Source organism: Temnothorax longispinosus, chromosome 8 (assembly GCF_030848805.1).
Source record: "Temnothorax longispinosus isolate EJ_2023e chromosome 8, Tlon_JGU_v1, whole genome shotgun sequence".
Taxonomy (NCBI): Eukaryota; Metazoa; Arthropoda; class Insecta; order Hymenoptera; family Formicidae; genus Temnothorax; species Temnothorax longispinosus.
Genome location: NC_092365.1, coordinates 7515498 through 7526884, shown reverse-complemented (window position 1 = coordinate 7526884; position 11387 = coordinate 7515498). Strand labels below are relative to the sequence as shown.

The 11387-nt window shown below is 37.9% G+C and overlaps 2 protein-coding genes across 2 annotated transcripts; one reads left to right on the top strand and one right to left on the bottom strand.

Annotated features, from left to right (window-relative positions):
- The first annotated feature begins 2812 nt into the window (after nt 1–2812).
- Nucleotides 2813–11047, top strand: LOC139818207 (putative nuclease HARBI1). Its single transcript, XM_071786808.1, has 3 exons — nt 2813–3282; nt 3354–3588; nt 10149–11047. Exons 1-3 carry the CDS (start codon nt 2888–2890, stop codon nt 10869–10871), a joined length of 1353 nt encoding a protein of 450 aa, XP_071642909.1. The 5' UTR covers nt 2813–2887; the 3' UTR covers nt 10872–11047.
- LOC139817734 (uncharacterized) lies at nt 5336–6745 on the bottom strand. Its single transcript, XM_071786032.1, has one exon. The coding sequence runs from the start codon at nt 6743–6745 to the stop codon at nt 5336–5338; it is 1410 nt and encodes a 469-aa protein (XP_071642133.1).
- Nucleotides 11048–11387: the final 340 nt, after the last annotated feature.

Sequence of the window (11387 nt, the reverse complement as noted above, 5' to 3'; positions counted from 1 at the left end):
AGAAATATGCCGATCCCAAATCTCCTAAAAAGCAGTTTAATCATTAATTAAATGATTTAACCATAATTATTTAACCATTTACATGATTTTATAATAATTATTGTTCTTATGCTATATGTTACAGTATTGCTTTCCATCAGTGGATGTTCATGCAGTCCAGAGCAGCACCAAGTAGTTTGATAGAAGAGCAAAAGATTTATTTATTAGATATGTAAGTAAGAAAAAGTTAAATTTGATATAAACCATACTTTCCAATATTAATCGTCAATACTGAAAATCCAAAGTATACGTGTAACATCAACTACAAATTTTCAGTATACATAGATAGTGACTATCACAATACAGATTCATACTTAACCTACTTTTATGTTTAAAATATATAATTAGATGTAAATAATAATTACTGTTTTTGTATTATGTTGCAGTGTTACGTGCTTTCCATCAGAGGAAGTTCATGCAGAGCAGCACCAAGCAGTTTGATTTCTATTAAACTCTTCTGAGCGACAGCTTCATTTATTAGATACATAAGTAAAAAAAATTTAAACTTGGTATAAACTGCGTTCCAATATTTTAATATCCAGTACTGAAAATCTAAAGTGTATGTATAACATTAACCATAGATTTTCAGTATAGACAGTGAATATCGGAACACGTCATACTTAACCCCGTACTCTTATGTTTTAATATGTAATTATGTATGAAATAAACAGGGTGATTTTTATTTCGTGTGCCAATCATCTCCACTATAATTATCTCAGAAAGTATTGATTTATTGGAAAAATGTTTCAGATAAAAGTTGGAGAGTTCAAGGAGGACCAATAGACAATTTTATTAGATTTTGAGTCCAGGACCTGTGTTAAGCCTAATAGGATCCAAGTCAAATTATTTAAATAGAAACCCTCTTTTTATGATATCATCTTTTTCTACTAATTAATATGAACAACTTTTGTCTGAAACATTTTTTTATTTGCCTTATACTTTTTGAGATATTCAAGGAAAACTTGGTATTTTTTTCAATATTTAGCTTACAATAGATGTTTGTCAATAAATGTTCGTCGGAGTGAAAAGTGGTACAGGACTTTTTGACTTGATTTGGTTTCAAGAATATACTGTTGCAATAGTATTCTAATTTCTTTAAATAATTGTGTACACATGAAAGCTTCAAAAAAATGTATACACAAAAATTACCAAATTTTTCTTGAATATCTCAAAAAGTATAAGGCAAATAAAAAATGTTTCAGACAAAAGTTGTTTATATTAATTAGTAGAAAAAGATGATGTAATAAAAAAAGGGAGTTTTTATTTAAAAAATTTGATTTGGACCCTACTGGGCTCAACATGGGTTCCAGACTCAAAATCTAATAAGATCATCCATTATTCCTCTATAAACCCTCCAACTTTTATCTGAAACATTTTTCCAATAAACCAATACTTTCCGAGATAATTAGTGAGGATAATTGGCATACAAAATAAAACTCACCTTGTATAATTAGATATAAATAATAATTACAGTTTTTGTATTATGTTATAGTGTTACGTCATTCTTTATCAGTGAAAATTCATACAGTGCAGAGTAGCATGGAGCAGTTTTGAAGAAAAAAGAGATAGAAAGATAATATCAATATTATTTTCTTAATATTGTATGTAATACTATTATTAAAAATAACAATTTGATAAAATTTAATAATATTCATTAAAATGTTTTAATTTTTAGCAATATTAAATAAATATTATCTAATATTACACAAATAATATTATTGCGTTTACAATATCAATATTATTTTAAAATTGTATGTAACAATACTATTAAAAATAATTTAATAAAATTTAATAAAAATTATTAAAATGGTTTTTTAATTCCTAGCAATATTATACAAATATCACGCAAATATTATAGTAATATTACCGTAATATTATTGATATATTACTGATATATTACTGATATATATATCAGTAATATTACTGATATTAATTTTCGCGAACATTTTAATATTATTGATATATATCAGTAATATTACTGCAATATTTTTGATATACTTCATTGTAATATTGCAATGGAAAAATAATATTGCTGCAATATTTCTGCAATATTATGTGCTGTGTGGGATATAATACACTTGTTACATAAAACTTTTAATAACACAAAATTAACTCATTGCATTTATTGCATCAAGAAAACCTTGCAACCGGTTGTAATACTACGCCCGGCTGCACAGGAGACCTTGACGACTGTCATGTCAGCCGAAAGATCGAGCCAGTCTCAGAGCGTGGCAGAGGTCAGCCGAACAGCTGATCCGATCCGGACGAAGGAGCAGCAGAAGCAGGTAGCAGAGGAGGTAACAGACGTGATGACCAGGCCATCCACGCCGAGTCCTAACAGTCGTTCGAGCGAGCCGCTGACGCAGAGCGAGGCAGGGACACTGGCGAATGTACCTGAAGCAGAGGCGACGCAAATCCTTGACGAGATCATGTCAAGCAGCCAGGTATATTGATTCCTGAAAAGAGAGAATGATTATGTCCGTTACGGATTAATCAAAATTAATAATAATAAAAAAGACCGCAATCCTATCCTAACCTATGTAAATATAGATGTAAGTGCGCGAGATGATATTATGATATTCGCCATGAATTATTTAAGCGAGATTTCATTAGTTTTGGCGATATTATTCTTTGCCGCGATGGTAATATTATTTTATTACGAGTTAAGGTGCCTTTTCATATGCAGCACGCTGCGGCAGCAAAAGGTCACGTGATTCAAATTTTCTAGAACTGCTTTTGCTGCATTCGCTGCTCATAAAAAGGAATAGCGGCAGCAGCATATTTAATCTTAACCTAAAATATATATATTTTTTGGTTGCGGTTTAAAATTAATTTTAACAGTCTGATAATGTCATACAATCAACATCAATTATATGAGTGGCACAGAACATGTGAGCAAATAATTCAAAAATATAATGTGGAAAACTTAAGAAGGCAAAAAATTGCGATTACGGCGACTGTTGGTGCAGTTATAGCTTGGGCAACTAAAATTTCAAAGAAAAAGCGACGTTATAAAAACAAACGTACTTGGATAACCGAATTTTTTGAACAACGTCGACGATATGGGTTTTACCATACGGCTTTACCTATATTAAAGTTAGAAGATTTACGCTTTCGAAATTATTTTCGAATGAGTACTATACAATTTGAAGAATTATTGGAATTAGTTGCCCCAAAGATTACTCGACAATATGCTATTCGTGAATCAATTGAAGCAGGACAACGCTTATCAATATGTTTGAGGTATACATATGATATAATGAAATAAATATTCTTTTTAAGTTATGTTGCTAATCTTTCTATTTTTATTGTAGATATTTAGCAAGTGGAGATAGCATGACATCTATGTCATACCAATACCTTGTAAGTTTAACAGCAGTATCAAAAATCATTTCGGAAACTTGTCAAGCCTTGTGGGAAATCTTATCACCACTTGTATTAGTACAATGTAATGAAAGTGCCTGGAAAGCAATTAGTCATGACTTCAATGAGAAATGGCATTTCCCACATTGCATTGGAGCTATAGATGGAAAGCATGTTATCATACAGGTATAAAATATCATAAAATACTCTCTTTTTAACTGGTATAAATTATGTATGTACATATCTCTATCATATACAATTAAAAATTATGTCTAGAGTTATCTACTTAGTTTGAGCTTCTTTATTACCCCAAAGGGGTCCAAAAGGGCGTTTTGGAGGGACGTACCCAACCCTGTACATATGTCCCTGCCATGGGCTCATCGGCGTTTTCTCAGGGACGTACCCAACCCTTTACAATCAAAATGCCATTCTCAAAAATAAAAATAAAATAAACTCCAACAAAAAAGAAAAACAATAAACAGTCTTGCTACGATCGCTATCGGCGTTTTTTCGGGACGTACCCAACCCTGTACATTTTAGTATGTAAACTTTCAAACAAAAATAAAGAAAAACATCATCAGTCTTGCTGTGACTCGCTATCTGGGGAGCCAGGAGCCAGGGGCCGCAACACGTGACGCAGTCCCTCTGCGCGTGATCCATCCGAATCCGAGCCGCCCGTTTGCGTGTCGCTCCACGGTGCCTCCGCGTCCTCCGTGCGCATGCCACCGCCGCGGACATTATTTTCCGTTAATATCAGCGGCGCGCCGCCGCCGCGGCAACGCACTTGAAAGATGTTCTCACATACTGCGGATACTCGAATGTGCACATCCTCTCGCATGTATTCTCCTCAACATCGGTGATATATCTCGCAACTCCGAGAAGAGTGAGCATGATAAAAAACGGCACCAGCGAACCATAGATCATTATCCGTTTTACGGACATCATTTTGAGTATCTCATCTCTCTCGCACCATTAAGCACGTGTTGCCTTTGGATCGTACTTGTTCATGAGATCCAGCATTGCCTGGTGTGAACCGGTATACCAGAAGAGTGCATTCTTCTTATCGCCGTCGCCGCCACAGCACGCATTCGCCTATGCCCGGGCCATGGTGACCGCTCCTCCTCAACCGGGCGGCTCTTCGCTCCTCGGCCCCCCGCTACCCGCTCGCGTCCCGCCGTATTCCCCTGATCTCCTCTTCCTTCTTACTCAGCCTTTGTTTTTTCCTTTTCCTCTTCCGTCTCCATTAGTAGGCTCTTCTCTAGCTCGCTTGCTATCTCATCCTCTTCTGATCCTTTTGTTCTTCCATCATCTTCTCCCCTCCTCTCCTTTCTCCTCTTCTTCTCTTCTCCCTCTCTAATTCTTCTTTCTACAGATTTGTCTTCATCCATTTTGACCTTTAGTCTACTCCCTGCCTTCCTCCTTGCCTCTAATACTCTCCATTTCTCCTCTTCACTTCCCAGCCTCACCAGCATCGTGAGCCATTCTCCTCTCAGCCCTATTACGCTCACTTCCTTCATTTCTACTTTTAACTTCAGTTCCTCCGAGAGCAGTTGCCTCACTTTCTCCCAGTTCGTTCCCTTTCCCATCCATCTGTTTCTCTCTATCCTTATTATTATGTTTTTCCTCTTTCTCTCGTCTTCATTCCTCTCATCGTCGTCGGACCACCATTTCATTTCTTCTTGCCTGCCCCTGTTCTCTGCGCTTTCGTCCCTCTTCCTTTTACCCGCGCCCATTTCTAGCCTGCGTATTTTTCTTTTCAGGTTCTCTATCTCCTCTCTCTGTTCCTTTAATTCCTCTTTTAGTGCTCTCAGTGTTTCCTTTGCTTGCTCCCTTATCATTTTCTCCAGCATCTCTCTCTCTACCGTCACCTTCGCTCTGAATTCCATTCCTTCCTTTTGTCCTGTGCTCCCCTTTTCTTTGACCTTATCTGAAATTAAATAAATTTTCTTAGCCATCTATTTCTCAACCTCTTTTTCCTTCCTCCCCCCCCACTCCTCATCTCTTCTATCGCTTTCATCCATTCCTCCCCCTCTCCCTTTTCACTCATTATCTTCTCCACCACGTCTTGCCAACTCTCTCCCTCCCAATCTTCCCATCTCGAGCACTCTTCCCAGACATGTTCCCACGTCTCCTCCTTCTTCTCACATATCCTGCATTTTTTGTCTTCCTCTTTTCCCCAGTATAGTCCCTCCCTAATCTCGTTGCCCAATCTGAACCTTGCGATTCTGTTCCATCTTGCCTCCTCCCAGCCCTTCTTTAGATACTCCGGTATCCCATCCTTCCTTATTCGTTTATACCACCTGTTGTATTTCGATTCCATAATCTTTCCCATTCTTTCTTGTCTTTGTTTCGCTTTCTCCTTGTGTTCTATTGCCTCCTCCGTCAGTCCCTCCTCCCCTCCCTTTTCTACCCCGATACCTTCCCAGTAATCCTTTCTCTCCTGCTCCCATCTTCCTATTATCCTTTCCTTCTTCCATCTTTCTTTCATTTCTTCCAAACATTTCTTTGCTATTTTTCCTCCTCTACCTTCTTCCAGTTTTCTTTCGAATTTCCATGCTCTCTTGCTCGCTCTGGCTCCCATTTTTTCCCTTTCTAGTTCGTCCCTGACCATGTACCCTGGGGTCCTCCAGTTTACACCGAGTGTCCATCTGAGGTATCTCTCGTGTATCCCTTCTACCTCCCTCCTTTCCTTCCACCCCCATATTTTAGCCCCGTATCCCATCACCGTCCATATCAGTGTATCATACAGCCAGATCCTTCTTTTACAGTCCTTTTTCCACATCCTTTTACCTATTCCCCACACTTCCCTCATCACCCTTGCTGCCTTCCTTCTTCTCTCTCTGATATGTGCCTCCTGCCTTCCATTCGCCATCAGCGTGTACCCCAGATATTTGAATTCTTTGACCTCTTCTAATTTCTTTCCCTTCCATCTCCAGTCATATTTCTTCTTCCTCCCTCCTCCTTTTCTAAATCTTATTATCTTCGTCTTCTCCGTACTCAGCGTTAAGCCTTTCCTGTCTAGGTATCCCTCAAGCCTGCTTATCATGGATCTCATGTCCTGTTCCTCCTCCGCTAGTACTGCTATGTCATCTGCGTACATTAGGGTGTATATCTTCTCCCCTTTTACACTCACACCCCCCCATCCGCCCTTCCTCATGTGATCCTCTATGTCTGCAATTAGTAAGTTAAACAGTATCGGGCTTAACAGGCAGCCCTGTCTTAATCCCTTCGCCATCCAGAATGATTCCCCTTTTTCTTTTCCCCTTCTTACATTGCTTTTTGTTTCTCTCAGGACTTCCTCCACCCTATCTATCAGTCCTTGCCTTACTCCTCTCTCTTTCATTGCCTTAATTAGAACTTCCTTATCTACAGAGTCGAACGCCGCCTTGAGATCTACGAATAGAACTGTCATCTTCCCTTTCTCCTTTCCTAGATGTCTGTTTATCAAATAGTTTAGCGTAAATATCTGGTCCATCGTCCCCATTCCTTTTCTAAATCCTGCTTGGTTATCGGGAATCAAGTTCTTCATTTCTACTTCATTCCTTATCCTTTCTGCTAATACCGCCGTGTATATCTTATACATTGAGGGCATAATTGTTATCCCTCTGTAGTCTTTTACCTCTTTTCCTTCTCCTTTCTTCACTAAAAAATCATCAATCCTCTTTCTTCTATAAATTCTAGTAGCGTCCTACCATCCTTGTTCACCTTCTTATCTTTAGAATTTCTCCCTTTTTCTTTCTCACTTTCTTCATCTTCCTCTTCCCTTCCTCCCTCCTCTCCCGTTCTCGCATTAAAATCACCTCCTATTATGGTCCTTACTCCTATTTTTCCCTCCTCTATGCAATCATTCAACCCTTCTAACTTCTTATCAATGTCTTTGTTTACATATATTCCTATTATTTTCCATATTTCCTCCCCTATTCTTAGCTTGACTTCGACCCTGTTTTCCTCTTCTTCCCTCCCTCTACCCTCCTTTATTTCTTCTATCCCTTTTCTTATACCTACTAGCATTCCTCCGCATGCTCTACCTTTCTTATTCCTCCTATTCGCTATTTGTACTCTCCAGCCAAATTCCTTTGGTAGTTTCTCTTTCATCTTCTCCCATCCTTTCTTATCCATCCATGTCTCCATCATAACAATCACATCCCATTTCTTTACCCCATCCCAAAAGTCTCTATCTTTATTTATTATTCCCGCTACATTCCAGAATACCACCTTCGTCTCTTCCCTCCCCCCTCTTTCTTCCTCCCCTTTCTTTATATCTACGTCTTCCTCAACTCTGGATTCACTTCCTGCCGCTCTCCCTCCCTCCTCCCATTTACCTTCCCCATCCTCCTTGCATTTTTTGTTTTCATTCTCTTCGTTGTGACCTATGAAAGTCTTCCCTCTCCTCCAGTCTGCCTTTGCTTTCGTTCCATCTCCATTCCTTGTTGTCCTCCCACATCTTTTGATAACCAATTGTCACTCTTTTTCCTTTCTCTCTCTTCTCTCTTGCTATCTTTCTTATCTCTGTTTGTATTTGTCTTTCCTGTTTGGTGAGATCGTCATCCAGAAAGCTTCCATATTTCCTTCCTAGTTCCTTCTTTTTCTTCATGATGTCTCTTTTAGCTTCCCAGTTTTTGCATTTCAAGAGGCTCATTTTGTATTCCCCGTGTCCTATTTCTTGTATTTCTTCTATGCTTCCTTCTGTATTATTTAGTTCTTCCATCAACTTTTCGAAACTCTCTTTTCTCTCTTTAACGTTTCTTAACTTCTCCTCCTTTACGATTATGTTATTTTTTCTCCTTCTTCTTTCCGTCATCTCCACACTTTTTTCTATTTCCTTCATTTTTTCTATCAACTCCCTGCCTTCATTCTCCTCTGCGCCCTTCATCTCTAATTTTTCTATCTTCTCCTCCATCGTTTTTACCTTTTCTTCTAGTGCCTTTCTCTGCCTTTCCCATATTTCCTCCCTTCTCTTCCATTCCTCCCTTACTCCCTTTATTTCGTTTTTTATTTCTTCTTTGTCTTTTTTCCTCTCCTCCTCCTGTTCTTCCATTTTCCTCAGTATCTCTTTTAATAGATCCTCTGTCGCCATCCTTCCTTTACCCTCTTCTCCTTTTTTTATCTTCGCTGGCGGTGATCTGTTGGTCCTTCTCGTTTCATTAAATTTGTCGAGAATTTCTTTTTCTGCTGCCCTGGCCGCTTCTTCCTCTAACTCTTTTCTTTTCCTTTTCAAAATGAGATCTTTGACCGATCCTAGGCTGTCCGCCCTTCCTCTTTGTTTAGCAAGCTCCTCCGCCTTTGTAGGCCTGCCTCTTGCTTTCTTCTCCCCTTCGTCTTCCCTCTTCTTTCCTATCCTTCCGTGCTGGTCAATCTCTATTCCTAATTCCTTCTCTGCCTCCATCCACCGCTTTTCCCTTAGCCTTTCCCTCCTATTGGTTATCTTTCCTATGCCTCTGGTTGAAAGCACTTATAGCATTTATCCCCTCTATATCCGCGTTAGTCTATGCCCGCTTTCGACCCCGCCTTTCTGTCAGTCGCCCCTCTATACTATCTGTATTCTATGCCACCCGGTCACCTCTCACCCGTCCCTTTCCTTACCTTTTTCTTCTTAACTGCTTCTTCCCGTTCTTAACCCTTTCGCCTCCGCCCTCTCGCTCCTCCACGCCTCCCTGTTCCGCCGCTCTTGACCTCTCTAACTTTCTCCAATCCTTTTTCCACCTCGAAATTGCTCTCTGCCACACGCACACCTGTTGCTATCTACTCGCCGGAACCGGAAGTCGAGTTATCTACTTATTATACTAATACAAAATATTTGAATGCCAAGTTTAATTAACCCTCAGTTACCTTACGTTTTCACACCCCGATATTACCTCACGTGGGTCTGAGAGACCCCTGCCGTCTTCTCCAGCTTGTATCTTTAAGACAAATGCATCAATTTCAAGTCACTTTTTTTTTAATCGATACATCTTTTAAAGATCTACAAAACTGTTCAGGTCAGATTATCCCAAATTAAAAAACGTAAATGTTATTTTAAAAAAAGGAAGACGTGTTTTTCTGAAAAAGCGAAAAAATTTGTTTTTTTTTTTTAAATTGACGTAGTACTGACTAAAAAAAAGATAAAAGGGTTTTATAATACATAATTCGAAAGGTTAAGAGTTGTACTTTAAGAAGAAATTAGCGTCATAACGATTGATTCCAAAAAGTATATTTTTTTTGCAAAGTGAAGTTTCATGATTTTTGAAGAAAATTGATCAAATATTATTGTCTCTAAAAATGGATTTTTTTTTTAAATCGTAAAATTTGCGACCTTGGAAATTAAATATAAACATGTAGAAGAATAATAAAATATTTTTCAAAAAGTTTTATATGGTTAATACAAAATGGCGGCTATGGAGAAGTAAAAATTCATGTTTTTTTGTATAGAATCGGTAAAAATGGTGAATAAATGCAATAAAAATGCATGAAAAAATACTTTATTTATTCAAAATACACATGAAAAAAAAAATTACGTTATTGCAACGCGCAAGTGCTGCACATTTTTGCGGCATGTTCGTTACACATAGGATTGTTACATTTTACACATTTGTACCACGTTTTTCTGTCAAGCGCTACAGGACAATACGAACATCTTTTTCGCGTACTCAACTTATTATCCGCAATTAAATCACGAGGATCTTGATTGAAAAGAGCGCGACTTTTAAACACGGCTTGGGTCACTTAGACCCACATGAGGTAACTGAGGGTTAATCTATACTTTGCAGAGTCCTGAAAAATCTGGTTCAGCGTACTTCAACTATAAAAAGACCCACAGTATTGTACTCTTAGCTATGTGTGATGCTAATTATCTTTTCACTTACGTTGACATTGGAGCATTCGGTCGTCAAAGCGATGGTGGAATTTTCAAACAGTCTGAAATGGGTCAAAGATTTGCACAAGGAATGAATGTTCCGGCTGCAGATGAAATTTATGAAGAAAGTACTACATATCCATATGTAATAGTTGGAGATGAAGCGTTCCCACTAACTTCATATTTGATGCGTCCATATCCTGGCAGAGGTGAACTAACGACTGAGAAAAAGATTTATAATTATCGATTATCTCGAGCAAGAAGAGTAATCAAAAATGCGTTTGGAATACTTGCTGCACAATGGCGATTTTATAGAAAATCTGCTATTGCTAAAGTTGATACTACTGAGAAAATGGTAAAAGCAACAATAGTTTTGCATAATTGGCTTCGTAAGCAAGATTTGTCGAGAAGAGAAACATTTATAACACCTGAAATGGTTGATAGAGAAGGAAATGATGGATCAATAATACCGGGTACTTGGAGAAATATAGTTGCAAGTAATAATTCTGCTTTCCAAGACATTGCTGCTACTTCTAGACACACGCATACAAGAATAGCTGCAGATATTCGAAACAAATTCACTGAGTATTTTTATGAAGAAGGAGCCGTTCCATGGCAATTTTCACAAATATATTAGTAAAAAAATATAAGATTTTAATATATACATATATATAATAAAAAAATTATTTTATATTTAATTAACAATAAAACTTATTAAAAATGTACTATTAAGCGTAAATGTAATTAATTATTAAATTGTATAAGCAATATAGGATTAATACTTTTTCTAAGTTTATTTAAGAAATCCAAATGATTAATGAAATATACTTTATTAAATAAATGAAATCCACTAGTTATAAATATTTTACATTATATATTTTTATAATATGTAACATAGTAATTAATCTAGACTTTTTGAACATAATATAAAAAATAATACTTTGGTGTAAGCTATTCTCTCCCTCGTGGTGGAACGCCTTGGCGTGGCGAGGGGACTTCCCGTTCGGATCAGACGGGCCATGACCGGGGGCTTCTGTTAACAGAAGTCACCGCGGTGGCCCACCGGTGAGGTGCGGGGTCCAAGATTCCACCCTTCCTGCCGCCGGACTAAGTCCGGAGAGGCGGGAAGAATGGGAGCCCGGCGACTCCCTTA

Bases quoted from the DNA above. Each gene is read 5' to 3' on its own strand.
- LOC139818207 (XM_071786808.1), top strand. From the start codon at position 2,888: ATGTCATACAATCAACATCAATTATATGAGTGGCACAGAACATGTGAG. The intron at 3,283-3,353 runs GTATACATATGA...TTTTTATTGTAG, and splicing joins CGCTTATCAATATGTTTGAG to ATATTTAGCAAGTGGAGATA. The intron at 3,589-10,148 runs GTATAAAATATC...TATACTTTGCAG, and splicing joins GAAAGCATGTTATCATACAG to AGTCCTGAAAAATCTGGTTC.
- LOC139817734 (XM_071786032.1), bottom strand. From the start codon at position 6,745: ATGAAAGAGAGAGGAGTAAGGCAAGGACTGATAGATAGGGTGGAGGAA.